This window comes from Rana temporaria, chromosome 4, assembly GCF_905171775.1.
Source record: "Rana temporaria chromosome 4, aRanTem1.1, whole genome shotgun sequence".
In the NCBI taxonomy this organism is placed as follows: Eukaryota; Metazoa; Chordata; class Amphibia; order Anura; family Ranidae; genus Rana; species Rana temporaria.
Window position 1 is genome coordinate 224,621,184 of NC_053492.1, and position 19,399 is coordinate 224,640,582.

General features: G+C 39.2%; 1 protein-coding gene across 1 annotated transcript in view; it reads left to right on the top strand.

Annotated features, from left to right (window-relative positions):
- Positions 1-19,399, top strand: part of LOC120935698 (collagen alpha-1(XIX) chain-like) — a 127,736-nt gene that overhangs the window by 16,883 nt on the left and 91,454 nt on the right. The window contains exons 6-7 of the mRNA XM_040347752.1: positions 887-931; positions 12,339-12,401. Of these exons, the coding sequence (XP_040203686.1) occupies positions 887-931; positions 12,339-12,401 (108 nt within the window). The remainder of the gene's footprint in view (positions 1-886; positions 932-12,338; positions 12,402-19,399) is intronic.

Consider the following 19,399-nt stretch of genomic DNA (forward strand, 5'->3'; position numbering starts at 1 on the left):
TTTCTTACAGATTTTCAGACAATAGTTGCAATAGTTTATGTCCATTTTGTTAAATCAAACATAAATGCTTTTGGAACATGCTTCAGATAAACACATATCTTGTCCTAAGGCAAAGGTATGAATAAGTAAGCAGGAAGAGTAATGTGGCATTTATCTCCAGTCAATATTCTATGTTTAGGCTCCGTGGAAGTCGTACACATATACAAAATTTCTTCAGTGTATACACACCTGTAAGGCACATATTTCCGAGGTTCCTCCTGTTGTTATAGAGACCTATTTATGTAACATTTTGTAGGTTTATCACCTGTGACAAAAATACTTACAGCACAAGTAAAAGCATTGCTTTAAAAGTATTCCATAACCACATCTAGAGAATTCCCTTAATTTGTATGCTTACAGCTTTATTTACCATATTTTTAGTAATAAAAACTTAAACACAAATACACAGTGATTTTGCACATTTCAGTGTACAAGAAATGTCTGTTTTAAAACCAACAGATCTTTAAAAGATCTCTCAAGTGATTGTTGGTACAATGGTCCCTTCCTAAAATTACTTACACATAAAACCATTTTTTGTTCACCACCACCTTTCCCCCAATCAAAAGTACAGCACATTTTTTTACCATCAGCAATGTAATCAAAACATACGGTAATTCAAGGCCTTTCTAATTAACCACTGATTTATTTATGATAAAAGCCCTTTCTACTCTGCCTTTAAAGTGAATGTCACATTCCAGTCATTTTATTTGGTAGTATAAAACAGCTGTTTAATTTAGTTTTGGTAATTGAGGCTAATGCCTAAACAATGATTAGTAAGGTAATGTTGATTGTATGTTAAATAAGGATAACACTGTTTGATTTAAGACATCTTTCTTCATTTGAACAGGGGAGGAATGGAGTTCCAGGTCCACCAGGAATTCCAGGTGAACCAGTAAGTATGCATATTAAATCTGCTTTGCTACCACAATATTCTAGAGAATTGCAGGCATTTCAAAGCTCTGAGAACTCTCATTGCTGATCTCAATTTGGTAGCTGTGCTTCCCCTAGGTACAAAGTATAGGTGATCTGAGACCTACAAATCCCAGGAAAATACTGACACATTTCTTCCAGTTTTACCAAGTAGACTCATGAGCACTGCCATAGTTTATGTCTATGCTGCGTGTTAATAGAAACTAGCTACACAATTAACGTTATGCTCAAAGTAGCTATGTATTACGGCAATTCTGAACCAACAAAAAGTTTACATTTAGTACTGTGCCCTAACCCCCTTTTCTGTCATACAAGTCAAAGATTCATTTTTCAACCATGCTAAATAATTTTTCGCAAGCCAAATGGAACATTTTAAAATAGCATTTTTCCTGCTAGTATTACATAATGAAAGCAGCTTAGCCAGTGAAAATATTGGAATGGGTCTTAAAGGCTTTTGCCTTTAGTGCTCTATTGTGATTATTACATTATTATTTAGCTTAGCTTTTTTAGAATGTGTTTGCTGTATTTGGGTTTTGTGCTGCCTACTTATGCATTGTGTGTAAAAAATTGTTTGCATTTACTGATTTATGGTTCATCCATAAGCAACAATTCCATTTTGTTGTAAACTGAACTCAAGCAACAGTGGTAATAAACCTCTTACTTGAGCTTACTTTGAATAATAGCAACAGAACAACTGAGAAAGCTTAAACTGCTCCTGTCTTTATTTTGACTTTGACATGCATATTTAACATTCCGCTACTAACAATGAATGGACCACTATCCAGAAATGCTGCTGGATAATGGCATCCATGCTCGCTGACAACTTGGCTTGAGCTGTAGAGAACAGAAGCAAGTGTACAATATAAAGAGAATAAAATACATGCATCAAATTGGGCTAAACTGTGTGGACACAACCAAGGTTCAACTATGCTCACTGTCAGTATGTGGGGGAAATCTTGTTAGCTGGTTTGAATACAAAATACCTGGAGGGCAATGTAAAAGGTTGCACCAGTGAATGCCAACTAATCTGAAAAAAAAAAAAGAAACAGAAAATTGCATATAAAATGAAATGTAGTATTTGTAGAATTTTTGGATTTAAGATTATCATGAGGGAACGTTTTAGCTTTTAATAATGGGGGTGATTTACTAAAAACTGATTTACTAAAATTGGATAGTGCAAAATCTGGAGCAGCTCTGCATAGAAACCAATCGGCTTCCATTTTTTTTTTTTGTTGTCAAAGCTTATTTGAACAAGCTGAAGTTAGAAGCTGATTGGCTACCATGCACAGCTGCACTAGATTTTACACACTGCAGTTTTAGTAAATCAGCTTAATGTATTTTATAAGCCTCAATACATGAAAATTGAGATAAAATAACAATAATTGTGGTACCCAGCTTTGACATGTACTAGTTTTTAACTAGCAAGTGAATCCACAGCTTGTAAAGAGTCTAATGAAATTGTTTACAAAATGTAACCCTTTAGCTTTTTTTTCCTTAGGGACAGTTTCACACCAGATGCAGTTTCATGCAGTTCCGTGCAGTTCTGTTTTTCTGCACCAATACAGTCCGTTACGGTCAGTTTCTGCACCAGAAACTGACCGAACTGACTGCACTGGTGTGAACTAGATCCATTGGAATACATGGAAAACACAGATGCTTGCATTTTTAGTGCAGAAAAAAAGCACACGGAACTGAACAGAACTATGTCTAGTGTGAACTAAATTATCTATTTATTGTTTGCCATGTATTCCACAAGTACAGATACCATACTAATGCAATCCTTAAGAACTTTACTATTTGTCAGAAAGAAAAGTATTACTTTGTAAGTACTTTGAAGCTATATGGCCATTTTATTACAACTGAGCAGAGGTAACATATAGTTATAGTTATAAGTTATAAGTTATATAGTTAGCAAGGTTGAATAAAGACACCAGCCAATCAGTTCAACATGTGTGGGGTGTGTGTAATTATTTAAAGCGGGAGTTCACCCATTTGTAAAAAAAAAAAATTTCCTCCCCTTAGCTTCCTGCTCGTTCGGTCTAGGGGAATCGGCTATTTGTATTAAAATATGAGCAGTACTTACCCGTTTTCGAGCTGCATCTTCTCCGTCGCTTCCGGGTATGGGTCTTCGGGAGCGGGCGTTCCTTCTTGAGTGACGGTCTTCCGAGAGGCTTCCGACGGTCGCATCCATCGCGTCACTCGTAGCCGAAAGAAGCCGAACGTCGGTGCGGCTCTATACTGCGCCTGCGCACCGACGTTCGGCTTCTTTCGGAAAATCGTGACGCGATGGATGCGACCGTCGGAAGCCTCTCGGAAGACTGTCAATCAAGAAGGAACGCCCATTCCCGAAGCCCATACCCGGAAGCGACGGAGAGGATGCATCTCGTAAACGGGTAAGTAATGCTCATATTTTAAAATAAATAGCCGATTCAAATCCACACAGTAAACACACATGTCCCCCAAAATACATGTCCCCATACACACATGTCCCACATAGTAAAAACACATGTCCACACATAGTAAAAACACCTGGTCCCCACATATGTAACAGTAAAATCACATGTCCCAATGATCATTTGCACACATGTCCGTGATCTCCTGCGCACATCTGTACATGATTATTTGCGTACATATGTCCGTGTGATCACACAAACCAATTATTATACACTTAACAGGAATTTTTTTTACCAAAAACATGTAGCAGAATACATTTTGGCTTAAATTTATGACAAAATTTGATTTTATTGGATTTCTTTTAAAATAGAAAGAATAAAATAATGTTTTTTTTCATATTTATGCTCTTTTTTCACTTATATCGCAAAAAAATAAATAAAATGAAGTCATGAATAAATACCACCAAAATAAATCTCTATTTGTGCAAACAAAATGATAAAAATATCATTTGGGTACAGTGTAGCATGACCGTGCATTTGTCATTGAAAGTGCGAGAGCGCTGAAAAGCTGAAAATTGGTCTGGGAGGGAAGGGGGCGAAAGTGCCCAGTATTGATGTGGTTAAACACTGGAAGACAATTGCATAATGTTCTAGCATGCATTGCTAACTTGCACATTATAAAATACTTATATATAAAGAAAGAAAGCTGCACTTAAAATTAGCACTTTAGATTTTCAAACGTTCGAGTCCCATAGACTTTAACGGGGTTCTAAAGTTCACACAAACGTTTGGTGTGTTCGCAAGTTCTGGTGCGAACCGAACAGGGGGGTGTTCGGCTCATCCTTACTCAGGGGTTTGTAGGCCTCCTGGAACTTGTATTATGGTATGGTGAAGGAATTGATCCTACGCCCCTGACCTCATTTATCAAGATTTACATCAAATAATACAGTTTTCAGACTTGTTCTTAAAGAATAACCTCCCTTTTATTTTCCAGTAATTCCTGTACTTTATACATTATAATATAGTATAATCAAACAAATGTTGATCGCAGACAACAACTATCTAATCTATCTTGAACTCTTCACTTTTTTATCCTAAATATGTTTGTTATAAGGCTAAGAAAAAGTACTGTAAAAAAGAATTACAAAAATATATTTTTTCGTGTGTCACTCTGACCAAGTGTTTGATTTATAGCTGATGTTCTAGATGGTGTGATGGAATTGATGTGCTGTCATAATGTGCTGGAAAGCCACACCAGTCTAAGGAAAGTGAAAATTTCAGAATCTAGACGAGATATAAAACTAGCTGAATCAAAGTCAAAGTTATTTGAAACTCTCTACAATGTAGTTTTACAAAGCAGCATGGAGGATAATATGGGTTTTTCACAGCACCATTGCTCTAGGGCAGAGGTCTCAAACTGGCGGCCCTTCAGCTGTTGCAAAGTCCCATGAGGCATTGCAAGGCTGACAATTACAAGCATGACTCCCTCAGTCAGAGGCATGATGGGACTTGTAGTTTTGCAACAGCTGTAAGTCCGCCAGTTTGAGACCCCTGCTCTAGGGTCCCATTTAATAATGCTACTACTCAAACTCTGCAGGTCATCCTTCTGCGCTTTTGTCTCCTCCCACAAGCAAAAAGACTTCAAACAATGAAGTCTCACATTGTATAGTACATTATTACACTTCCTAACAGAGATTGAAGTGTTAGACATTAGTGTAAAGAATGGTTTGTAAGCTTGTATTGAGGAAAGTTATCTGTAAACAGGGGAAACCCAGCACATATCACTATCAACGTTATGCAAAAGATGTTTAAGAAGTGAAAGCACCAAGTTTAATTTGTCAAACAGATTGTTATTTGCAGAGTCTGACCAAGAGTATCCAATGCATTTCAGGATTAACTACCCCCTTCCTCAGGGATTGTTTTTACAGAATAAAATACTATGCAGCACACTCCTGTGACTGTCACTTAGCCAAATAAAAATCAACTGGACTGCATGCTCACTTCTTGTCTTTTGTTGCTACTCCTAACAAAGCTTATTTACAGTAAGGATTCATCAGAAGCTAGGTAGATTGGCGATGTATCTTAAAGTACTACAACACATCACATTATAAAAACGTATAGAAAAGTCATATATTTAAATAACAAGTATGGCCAAGTTTGTATTTGTATCTGACTGTGTGGTAAGCCCAAGGGGGTATGTTAGAAGTAGGGATGAACCGAACACCCCCCGGTTCAGTTTGCAGCAGAACAGGCAATAAATTTGTTCAAACACACAAACACCGTTAAAGTCTATGGGACACGAACATGAAAGTGCTAATTTTAAAGGTTAATATGCAAATTATTGTCATAAAAAGTGTTTGGGGACCTGGTTCCTACCCCAGGGGACATGTATCAGTGCAAAATAAAATTTCTAAAAATGGCCGTTTTTTTCTGGAGCAGGGATTTTATTAATGCTTAAATTAAAACAATAAAAGTCAAAAAATTCCTTTAAATTTCATACCTGGGGGTATCTATAGTATGCCTGTAAAGTAGCGCGTGTTTATTACAGGCCCTGCAAAAAAATACATTTCTAAAGGGAAAAAAGTAATTTTAAAACTACTTGTGGCTATAATATAATTGCCAGGTCCTGGAAATATAACATAAGTCATTGAAATAAATGGCATGGGTTCCCCCCCAGTCCATTACCAGGCCATTTGGGTCTGGTATGAATATTAAGGGGAACCCCGCACCAAAATAAAAAAAATGTTGTGGGGTTCCCCCCAAAATTCTATACCAGACCCTTATCCGAGCAGGCCGCAGGAAAAAAGGTGGGGACGAGGAGAACGCCCCCCCTCCTGAACTGTACCAGGCCACGTGTCCTCAACATGGGGAGGATTTCACGCCACGGGGAAACCGTCAGAAACCCCCGTTGCATCAGAGGGGGCGGCGTTGTCCCGCCCTCGGTTATTTAAAGAGCTGTCAGATGGGTCGCGCATCATTCGGCGGGCGCTTCCTATGGAGGCTGTATCGATCGTGGCGGCAGGTCGTAGAAGGACTTGTCCCAAGCTATGTGTTGTTTTTTTTTTACCTTTTTTGACACTTTTTTGGGTGAAATGGTAGGGCTACAATGTTCCCAGTTACCAAATCACATAGAGGGAGCTGGGATTTGGGGGTCCTCTTTGTTAAAGGGGGCTTTCAGATTCTGATAAGCCTCCCGCCCGCAGACGCCCCCACAACCACCGGGCAAGGGTTGAGGGGATGTGGCCCTTGTCCCCATCAACATGGGGACATCCTCCCATGGTAAGGGCATGTGGCCTGTACGGTTCAGGAGGGGGGCGCTCTCTTTATCCCCCCCTCTTTTCCTGCGGCCTGCCAGGTTGCATGCTCATTTATGGGTCTGGTATGGATTTGAGGTGGACTCCTATGTCATTTTTTTTTTTATTTGGCACAGGGTTCCCCTTAATATCCATACCAGACCCAAAGGGCCTGGTAATGGACCTGGGGGGAATCCATGCCATTTTTTTTCAATGACTTTTATCTGTATTGTCAGGCACCCAGCAATTCATTATAGCCGTGAGTAGGTTTAAAATTACTTTTTTCATTTAGAAATGTCATTTTGTGCAGGGACTGTTATGAACACGGGAAACATGCACTACTTTACAGGAAACTATAGACACCCCCCCAGGTTCAAATTTTAAAGGAATATTTCACTTTTATTGTTACACTTTAAAGCATTATTAAAATCACTGCTCTCAAAAAATAGCAGTTTTTAAAACTTTTTTTGCATTGATACATGTCCCCTCAGGCAGGACCCAGGTCCCCAAACACTTTTTATGACAATAACTTGCATATTAACTTTTAAAATGATCACTTTTTTATTTCTCCCCATAGACTTTTAAAGGGTGTCTCCGCGGCTTTCAAATTTGCCGTGAACACTCCCAAAATTCACTATCGGCGAAGGGTGCGAACAGCCACCAATGTTTGACCTGAACAAAAATCTCATCACTAGTTAGACGTAGAGGCTTGTTCACCTAAGAAATTTGAATTTTCACTTAATTTCTTAAGTTATGCATGGGAAAATTAAAAACTGAAGTTTTTTGCTTGTCCATGCTATGGCTCCATGCACACTGGGCATAAACTGCCAGTTCCCCTTGGCAGAAAAGAAAAGACTCTCATAGAGTGTCTTTGTACACAGTTTAGGAGAGTATAGGGTTTTTTCTACTTCAATCACTTACCGCAAACCAGAAGGTTTTTTTTTTCCTCTAAATGCGGAGCTCAAAATATGCACTAATTGGTCTAATGTGCATGGACACATAGGGGTTGATTTACTACAAATGCTGCACTCAGAATCTGGTGCAGTCTGTGCATAGTAGCCAATCAGCTTCTAACTTGAGCTTGTTCAATTACCCTTTGGCAATAAAACCTGGAAGCTGTTCCTATGCAGAATTTGCACCAGATTTTGCACTCTTAAAGCGGGGGGTTCACCCTAAAACATCTATATACCGTTACATCCAGCATACCTGCTGACATCGACAGTATGCTGGATTTTTTTTCCGGTTGTACTTAACCGTCTTATGGATGTTTTCACCCGGCTTCCGGGTTCTCTCTCCCCCGGGGAGTAGGCGTTCCTAAGACGAGGCATAGATGATTGACGTGCGGGTTAAGCGCGTCACGCCTTCTGAAAATATCTGAGCTGGGACTCTGCACTTTACGGCGCACTGCGCAGTCAGCTCAACACGGCAGGCTCCGTATAGCGCCGAGTTCCAGCTCGGATATTTTTGGAAGGCGTGACGCGCTTAACCCGCACGTCAATCATCTATGCCTCGTCCTAGGAACGCCTCTCCCCGCCGGAGTCAGAAATCGGAAGCCAGATGAAAACAACTATAAGACGGTAAGTACAGCAAAAAAAAAACAGCAGATGTCAGCAGTATGCTGGATGTAATGGCATATAGTTGTTTTTGTTTTAGTAAATCTACCCCATAGAATAACATTGAGATGCTTCTACTGGCAAAAGACAAAACTCCTGTAGAAGCAGCGATTTTTTTTAAGCCAGCGATGGGCCTTAATGAATATTCACTAAATGAAGATAACAATATATACTGTATATTTTAAAGTGGTTGTAAAGGCAGAAGGTTTTTGTTTTACTTTTACTGCATTTTATATAGTAAGATAACAAACCTTCCCCCACAGCCTCCCTAAATTCATACTTGGGCTAATCTGGATCCAGAAATGTGCAGGGGAGTCAGACTATATTGGCTCTCACTCCTCATTGGCTCTGATACAGCAGCAGGAGCAATTTGCTCTTGCTGTCATCAATCAGAGCCAGTGATGTTGGAGGGAGAGGCAGGGCCAAGCTCTGCTCTGTGTGTCCATAAGACAGGGCTTGAGAGTAAGCATGCACGAGTGTCCCCATAGCAAGCAGCTTGGGGGCACTTGGTGGGGATGAGGAGCCCAGAGCACCTTTGGGTGCCAGAGAAGAGGAGGATCAGAGCTGCTATTTGCAAAAACCATTGCACAGAGCAGGTTAGTATAACCTGTATAAAAAGTTAAGCTTTATCATCACTTTAAATCAAAGTAAAGGGTACTCTAATAGGTGCAAAGTCAGATACAGACATGTGTCCTTTCTGTAATTATCATGCAGATGTGCTAATTTCAAATTTTTACTCAAATCTTTGCAGGTGGAGACAAATCAACTTTCTAATGTCATAATAAAAAATTCAAGCAGTAGAATTGTTTCACACACATGTTGCATATATAGTATCTCACAAAATTGAGAACAACCCTTCACATTATTGTAAATATTTATCATATATTTTCATGTGAAAAGATCTGAAGAAATTACACTTTGTGAGTGCACAGCTTGTATAACAGTGTACATTTGCTGTCCCCTCAAAATAAATCAACACACCGCCATTAATGTCTAAACTGCTGGCAAGAAAAGTGAGTACACCCCAATGAAAATGTCCAAAATTGGGCCCAATTAGCCATTTTCCCTCTCCATTATAATGTGACTTGTTATTGTTACAAGGTCTCAGGTGTGAATGGGGAGCAAGGTGTGTTAAACTGGTTGCACACTCCCAATATAAATGTGACAAAAGTGAATAAATATGTAAACAGTTGCGCTAATTAATACAATCCATATGTGAAAACTCAAAACATATAAACAGTGACTTATCGTGAATGAAGTTTATCCATAAACCGCTAATTCAATGTATATAACAGACTATAGAAATATTCTGAATAATTTGAAAATTATAAATCAAGGTCCAAATAATATCATAAAATGTTCTGTGCAAAATCGCTACTGTGATACGCTTCTTTACTTCAGGTTATTCATATAAATAAAACTTGCTCCTAATTACTCCACCCTTGAGTAATATGCGCACCTCAGTTGATGTGACCTCACACCTAAGTTTGGTCAAAAAATGGTGTGTAGTCTCTCAGGGCTAAAGAGATGTCTTTTTCTAATTCCAGTTTTATCTGTATATGTCTCCAAATGGCAGTGTTTAACTGGTGCATGTAAAAAGATAAAAAGCTCCACAGCGCTCAACTCTGTTTTAAAACCTTAAGACTTTATTAACCACTTGCTTACTGGGCACATAAACCCCCTTCGTTCCCAGGGGAAATTTCAGCTTCCGGCACTGCGTCGCTTTAACTGACATTGCGCGGTCGTGCGACGTGGCTCCCAAACAAAATTGACCGTCCTTTTTTTCCCCACAAATAGAGCTTTATTTTGGTGGTATTTGATCACCTCTGCAGTTTTTATTTTTTGCGCTATAAACAAAAAAAAGCGACAATTTAAAATAAATATTTATATTTTTTACTTGTTGCTATAATAAATATCCCAATTTTTTTTTTTTTTTAAATTTTTTTTTTTTCTCAGTTAAGGCCGATACGTATTTTTCGACGTATTTTTTGTAAAAAAAAAATCGCAATAAGCGAAAAGTTATAGCGCCTACAAAATGGGGAACAGAATTATGATTTTTGTTTCATTTTTTTTTTTACTAGTAATGGCGGCGATCTGCGATTTTTATTGCGACTGCGATATTGCGGCGGATGTATCGGACACTTTCGACACATTTGGGACCATTCACATTTATACAGCGATCAGTGCTATAAAAATGCACTAATTACTGTATAAATGTGACTGGCAGGGAAGGGGGTTAACAACTAGGGGTGAGGAAGGGGTTAAATGTGTAGCCTGGGTGTGTTCTAACTGTGTTGGGGGGAGGAGGGTGACTGGGGGGAGGTGACCGATGTTGTGTCTCTATGTACAAGAGGCACAGATCGGTTCCTCTCCTCTGACAGCACGTGGAGCTCTGTGTTTACACACAGACCTCCACGTCCCTGCTGTTACCGGCTGTGTCACCGACGATCGCGTGTACCCGGCGGACCATCGCGGCCGCCAGGTACACGCATCGGCTCCCCAGCGATGTCGGCGGCACAGTGGTTACCCGCCGCGCGCTCCCCCAGTGGCGCGCGCGGGGTAATGCATTTCAAAATGATGTCCAAAGACGTCCAGTTGGCACCTGAGAGCGGCTGTTGACGTCTTTTGTCAATAGCGCGGGTCTCAAGTGGTTTAAAATCAATATGTTGCACTCACATGCATAAGTTACACCAGTGCACCCAACTATATACAGTTCTATGATTTGCCTATAGGTATCTCAGTGTCTTGTTCCACCATGTGCCCCTCCCCTACGCATTACATCACATGGTCACGTTACTTCCTCAGGGGGATGCATAGAATGCATTAAGATGAAAACCTTCCTCCTTTATAACTTTGAGAAACCCGCTGATGACACAGCAATGTAAAACTAGCCAGCAGCAAGACAAGTGGGGCTTTAATACAAGGATCAACATACTGTAGAGAATACAGCAGTGTAAATTGGCCACTAACAGAACAGATCATTGGGTATAATAGGCCAAACCAGAGGGGAGCATTGAAGGTGATGATATCATCTGAGTAGATTAGGTGCACACTGTTCTTGCGCTAGTTTTGTTTTCCTTTTCAAAAGGTAGCTTATAGAAATGAAGGACAGTAAAAAGTAAATGCTCCTTTTTAGGCACCCAAACAGGCCTTATAAAAAAAAAAAGAAAACCTGCAAAGCAAACAAATTTCACAAACCACTGCCCCCTAAAAACAAAAGTCTATATGTGTAAAGAAAAGGAGCGTTCTACCTAAAATAAGGCTCATATCAACACAAAAATAACCCCCCCCAATAAATGAAAACCCCAAACTACCCACAGCCGTAACAGAGGCACATTTTTTTAAAGGTAAGTTTGCTACAGATGGGACAGCAGCCAAAAGTGGACTGGCCGACAGGAAAGGGCTAAGAGGAAAAAAGTCAGCCAAAGGGGTAGACTGTCCAGAAAGCTAACATCAGAGATGAGTAACATTTTCTAACTCACTCTAATTTTCATCCCTAGCAATTGTTTTAGCTTTCCCTAATGATTTCTCTACAACACACTTCCAGTCTGATGGCCAAAGTTCAAAGGGCCTGAAATGTATTATGTTTAAAAAAATTCTCTTGGGCAAAATCTGCACAAACATTAACTGGGATCATAAATCTCAAACTCCCAGGATACTCCTTAAACCCACTGTATTTGGAAACCCAAACCTCTTCCCTGAGTGCTGTCACCAGTTCAGGATTAGAGAATTGTTACAAATTTAAAACAAAGTAAAGGCTATGAACAGGAATTCAGACCAACTATTTCCATTAAATACCGTATCATCAAGCTTAGCCTACTAGCATCATTCACAGTGGTAAACAGACCATATGCATATTTTACCTGCCAAGTAGTTTATAATTTTCTTCAGACAGTTCTGTGATGCACAAATAGGTCTTTGATTGCCACTGCAACATCATAGCTTGGCAAGAACTCACCTCTAGCTATCTGACTGGACAGTGATGACTGTATCTCGCAGATTACAGGTGCACTCTAAAGTATCATTTAAAGAACTGTACATCTCTTCTTATCATAATATTTTTATTCTAGGGTGAGAGAGGTCCAGTAGGAGATATTGGCTTTCCTGGTCCTGAAGGTCCCCCTGGATCATCGGTAAGTGTGCACCTTTAATATTTTTTTTCTTCAATCTTTTTTATTGAGAGGATACAAAAGTGTTCGAGCATAACAAAACAAAAACCAATCGGAGGGTGTAATAAAAACACATTACTTGAACTACAGAACAACATTTGACTGTTTGAGAAAATAAGACTACAAAAAGTTCACTCGTCAAACCATTTTAGAAAAAGGTTGGAAGGTAGCTTAACATGGCATCAGTACTTCTAGATATATCCTCTATAAATCCAAGTCTGCTGGTGGGCTGGGACTACCTAATCTATGGTTATATTTTCTAGCGGCTCTCTTCTCTTTAATAGCCCAATAGAATATCCCAAATTCAAATGTTCCTTGGGTGAGGTTTGAAACCAGCTCTATCCGCCCCTATCTCCCAAGTATTCTATGGTCAATCTCTAGCCATAGGCTCATCTCTTTTAACACCTTAGTTACCCTTTGGAATTTGTATAAGACCAAACTCAGTCTGGTAATCTCCAAATTCATACTTTTTAGGAGAACCAACATTTACCCCAGCTTTTAACTCTCCAGAGAACTTGGTGGCTGACGAATTCCCTTATCATATTAGCAGACCTCCAAATAAAAGGAGCGTTTGCTACTTTTGACCTTTTATGCAGACAGAAACAAATACCGCTTCAGGAATTGTATCACTACCTACAAATTAGACACGTTTATACCTCACACTATGGCCTTTCTCCAACCTTTACAATTATAATTTTTTTTTAACAACTTTGCCATGACTCTTCTAGAGGCTTAGCTCAGATCTCTATAAATTTGCTATTACTTCCAATTCCACCAGTGTGCTCCCTTATATGACAAAATGGGAAGATGGCTGTACTACACAATTTACTCCAGGGGACTGGGAAATTATACTGGATAATTTGCTTGAATGCACCAAATCTCTTGCAATTAGAGAAACCGCCTTTAAAGTATTGACCAGGTGGTATTATACCCCCTCCAAACTCCAAGCTATGTTTCCAGGAACCTCTGGCCACTGTTTTCATGGCTGTCCACTTATTGGATCCTTTAAACATACATTCTGGGAATGCGAGCAACTCTCTTCTGTATGGAATAAGATATCCACTATAGCCCCAGTGATATCAGGCACACACTTAAACCTTACAATTTCAATGTGCCTTATTGGAGCTCCAATTCCGGGGGTCTTGCACAAAGAAGAGAGACTAATTCACAGTGTGAATTTCACACCATCTGTGTGTCAACTCTATGGGCCATTGCTCTTCATTGGAAGTCCTCAATGGTCCCCCTGTCCACAATATTAGATAGAGTTGATGGGGTTATGTTGATGGAAAGGGTTCTATACACCCTACAAGATGAGATGCACCTGTTTAATTGCAAGTGGGAGGCTTGGAAGACCCATATGCATATCCTGTTACCCTGAAATGATACAGTATGTATACCTATATCTGTACAATTGTTTCATATGCCCTGAAGGTTCTCTGTATCCTTCTGAATTATTGTTTCTTTTTTTGTTTTAAACCTTTATTTGTGGCATATACTACTTTTTGTATATTATATAACTTGTATGACCTAATAGTCTAAAGAGCCAAGGCTGCTTGAGGCCCAGGCAATTCCATAAACATAGGTCAAAAAAGGGGGGGGAAGGAGGGGGGAGGGACTTTCACGGCACTGATAAGAAACCAGGTAAGTGTAAAAAACAAAATGTATTTACATAAAACGGTTTTGCTTGATCAGCAAAGGGTGATTTGGTCTGGCTTTAAACTAATGCTGCACTGTATGTCCCCAGGGAGAGCGGTGCGGTGCAGCATTCGTTTAAAGCCAGACCAAATCACCCTTTGCTGATCAAGCATTACCTGCTTATCCTCTGCCTTGTTAATTACTCTGCTCTGCCTGCTCTTTTGTGCCCCAGTACTCATGAGATCCATATCAATTCTTATGAGTCCGTTCTAAGCTATTCCCCCTTCAGGGGTAACTTGCCAGACCCGGTGCTTGAATCTACTGACCAGCTTGGAATCCTCCTTAAGAAGCGGCATTGCTGCGAAACCGGTCGAGGCCTTTTGGCTCCACCTATCTGTCATTATTGGTTGTATACCCAATGTTGATTTGTGGGGTCTGTTCCCAAATGTTTTTAACGTGTAAACCGTTTTATGTAAATACATTTTGTTTTTTACACTTACCTGGTTTCTTATCAGTGCCGTGAAAGTCCCTCCCCCTCCTTCCCCCCCTTTTTTTGACCTATGTTTATGGAATTGCCTGGGCCTCAAGCAGCCTTGGCTCTTTAGACTATTAGGTCATACAAGTTATATACTAACTGGGATGTTGGCACAATTAAAATAGTTGTATCATTAGTCTAATTGAGGCAATACTCACCCCTTTCGACTTTTTGTATATTGTCATGTAATGTACTTTATATACCTTAATAAAAACGTTGTAAACAAAAACATAGCATCAGTATGCTGCCGTTACCTTACATATGCATACAGAATACACAGACAGCAGGAGGAGGGAGCATAGATAGAATAGGGTAATTATTATAACATATTTTTCAATACAGAGGTTAAGGAAAGCAAACAGGTAAAATTCCTTTGGTATAACAAACAAAGTGGTTTAATATAGTCATCATGAGAATCACTGTTCAAAACAAATTAAGGGAAAATATACACTAAGCTTTAAAGTCATTGGAAATATAGTAGATGGGAGAAAGTCCAAAGTGTCTGAAGTTGGGTGATAAGTAAAAAGGGAGATTAGTCAGCGGAAGAGATGGAAAAAAAGGAGACAAAATACAGTTATCCTTTGAAACACTAAATGTGAAAGTTATCAAAAATATTTTTTAAAAAAGATAGGAAAATGTATTCTTGTAAAAGAAAGCTCATGCTTCCCAGTACTTTCTATTAGATAGTGAGGCTCACCATCAGGTAGGAGGCCAATATACTGTATTTACCTGTATATGCCAAAAGTCTTTGTAAAGCAGTGCTTAAAAGTACAAAACTTTTAGAATTATAATTTTGTCAGCATCACATTTCTTCGTAAAACGCATTCTAAATCTGTCTTTGTTATGTTGCTTTAGTGACTCATCTATAGAATGACGATACAAACTAGATTTTTTTTAAATAAACAAGGACTTTAATGGTGTGTACTCAGAGCTTGGTATCGGAGGACATATTGCCCACCCACATACGCCAACATCTTCCAAAGATTCTCTTGTCACTGAAGTCAATCAAATCTGAGTCACAGTGTATGCCACATCATACATCATTATGCATCTTATAAACTTATATCAGTGACAAATTAAAATAAGTTGTGATTTTAGTATATAAGCTTATGGCATTTAAAAAAATATATAGTGATCCTACACAGCTGGTCTTTAAAAACCAAAAAATAAAAATCTTTTTTTTGAGGTGGTTATATGAAATGGCCCTCCTCAAAACATGATATTTTTCTAAACCTGTAGGTAAATAAGAGATATGAAAAAGTGGGTTTGATAATGAAGTTGGCAGTACCTCCATCCAAGATGGGTCCTCTGTGAGATGAATGGATTCCCATCCTGGGAAATTAACTAGTAATCTAATCAAATAACAGTGAGAAGAGGAATGACTGTAGCTAGCGTATAACATTAACCATAAGTGTACATAAACACACCTGTATGAAAATATAAGCTTTATATGATAAAAGATTAATAATGGTACATACTTCCAATGATATTATCAGCAAAGAAGTTGACAGGAATCCTGATGGAGTAGTGCACATATATCCAGATATTATATATATATATATATATATATATATATATATATATATATATATATATATATATATATATATATGTGTATGTGTGTGTGTGTGTGTTATTAAACACTTAAGGACCGAGCCTGTTTTTCAGACTGTGTTTACAAGTTAAAAACAAGTTTTTTTGATAGAAAATTACGTTGGAACCCCCAAACATTATAACTTTTTTTCTAACACCATAGAGAATAAATTGTCGGTCATTTCACCGTATTTGTGCAGCGGTCTTACAAGCGCACTTTTTTGGGAAAAAAAAACACTTTTTTAAATTAAAAAATAAGACAACAGTAAAGTTAGCCCAATTTTTTTTGTTTTGTGAAACATAATGTTATGCCGACTAAATTGATACCCAACATGTCACGCTTCAAAATTGTGTCTGCTCGTGGAATCTCCATAGGCAACATTTAAAAAATTCTACAGGTTGCATGTTTTGAGTTACAGAGGTCGTCTAGGGATAGAATCATTGCTCTCGCTCTGACGATCGCGGCAATACCTCACATGTGTGGTTTGAACATTATTTTCAGATGCAGACGCTGCTCACATAAGCGTTCGCTTCTGCACGTGAGCTTGTTGGGATGGGGCACTTTAAAAAAAAATTGTATTTATTTTACTTAATTTTTTTTATTTTAACACTGTTTTATTTTAAAAATTGGGTCACTTTTATTCCTATTACAAGGAATGTAAACATCCCTTGTAATAGAAAAAAGCATGACCGGTCCTCTTAAATATGAGATCTGGGGTAAAAAAAAACTCAGATCTCATATTTGGAATTTTTTTTTTAACCTTAGATTAATGCTCATTTTGTCAAGGGGAATCGGGTAGAGCGATCTTCTCCGCCGCTTCCGAGTATGGTCTTTCCTATTTGATTGACAGTCTTCCAACAGGCTTCCGACGGTCGCATACATCGCGTCACGAGTAGCCGAAAGAAGCCGAACGTCGGTGCGGCTCTATACAGCGTCTGTGCACCGACGTTCGCCTACTTTTGGAAAATCGTGACGCAATGTATGCGACCATCGGAAGCCTGTCGGAAGACTTTTAATCAAATAGGAACACCCACTCCCGCAGCCCATACCTGGAAGCGGCGGAGAAGATCGCTCTCTAAAACGGTAAGTACTGCTTAGATTTTTAAAAAAAACTACCCGATTCCCCTTGACAAAATGAGCATCAATCTAAGGTTAAAAATTAACTTTTCGGGTGAACCTCCACTTTAGATGCAATAAAAAAAATTGTCATTTGAAAAATAACCAAAAAATGCCCCTTTAAGACGTTTGGGCGGAAGTGATGATTTGACGTAGCTTCCACCCTGCAGTGATATGGAGACGGGTGGGGGCCATCTTCCCCTCACTTGTCTCCATACACAGGCAGGGACGGTGGGCAGTCCGGAAGTGGTTAATAAAAAAATATCTCCAGATGAATGTTACAGCAAAGTTCAGCTGTAGGGCCCCACACAGTGCGGCATCCATTTTGGTGTCACTGACCTGAAGCAATGATGGCGGGATCCTCCAACCAACCTGGAATGCAGGTTGTGATACTAGAACTCAGAATTAGCCTATCTACTCTGTTTCTTAGTCCCTAAAATCTTCCATGTTGTCATGGACCTCCACCTACCTATGGTCCATAAGATGCCTAACCTTGCTTTAGCCTATGCTGGTTACTGACCTCTGAGCTAACATCCCACAGCACGGTTAAAAACAGAATTGTCCAATTGGGTATCAGAGGGATTGCACAAAAAAAATCTTAATCAAAAAGCGGAATACCTAATTTTACATGCCCCTAAAGTCCCAGTATTATATATAGTGCCAAAGATACATAAAAGCAAAGAATTCCCCCCTGGCCGACCCATAATCAGCGGTAATGATTCCTTTTTTTCCTGACTAGGAGAATACCTTGATGGGTTCTTCAAGCCGCTAGTTTCCCAAAGTCCCTCCTATCTTAAGGATAGTAAAGACCTTATTGTATTATTACAAAAGATAGTTGTCACTTAGGACATCCTTATGGTAACAGTGGACATTAAGTCCCTATATATCAACATCCAACACAAGGACACACTAGAAGCCCTCAAATGGGCTCTATTGAGAGAATCCACATGAAAGAAAGTTCCAGATTAATTATTAGGGGCCTTGATTTGGCCATGGGCAACAATTATTTCTGTGCTAAGTATGAGTACTAGAGCCCAGACTGGGGGGTGTAGCCATGGGTGCTCGCTATGCCCAAGTGTGGCTAAGGTAGTACTCAATAAATGGGAACAAGAAACCATCTTCAAAGACAGAAACAAATCATTAGCCTTTTACAAAAGGTATATTGATGATGTCATTCTGTTTTGGAAAGGATCTTTGGCCAGTTTGCCAAAGTTTTGGCACAAATAAATAGTAACCAGTACGGTCTGCAGAATACAGTAATGATACTGTGAATTATTTGGATCTTACTATAACTAAAACAATAGGACTTTTGAAACAAAGACCTTCAAGGTGACTGACAGAAATGGCTTTGTGCCAACACATAGTTGTCATCATCCTCAGTGAATAGGGGCTGTCCCTAAAGGGCAGCATATGAGACTCAGACGCAATTGTGTGAATAAGGTTGACTTTTATACACAAGCTGAGGTACTCACTGGAAGATGTCTCGAAAAAGGCTATCCATTGGAAACACGTGAACAAAGTGTCCTTAATGGATAGATTATCCATTTGATTACCAAACCCAAACCAGAATATAAGGTGAAGTGACCTTTGTATCAGGTTTTCATAGACAATACAGACAAGTGAAGCCATTTTTAGGAAACATTGGCCCATACTTCTAGAAGACAAGGATTTACAATCCTCAATCCCTCCCAAGCCTAGATTCATTTATAGGAGGGCTTCGGGATTGAGGAATAGAATAGCCCAGAATGTACCAGATCCCCCAAAGAAACCATCTACTTTTTTGGATGGCTCTGGTTTTCATTTCTGCACTAGATGCAAAGCATGCAGAATCACAACCCCTTATCACATGTAATTCAGACCATGTCGCCTACGTGCTGTAGTGTCCGTGCTCACTTCAATACGTGGGACAACTACAAGACAACTTAGAATGAGAATAAATGAACATCTCACAAACATCAAAAAAGGATTCCCAAATCAGTGTTTCTAGACATTTTAAACTTTTTCACAACAGTGACCTTACACTTTGCACTTTTTATGGTTATAGACAAGATTTCCAAACATTGGGTGTGGTACACATATGAA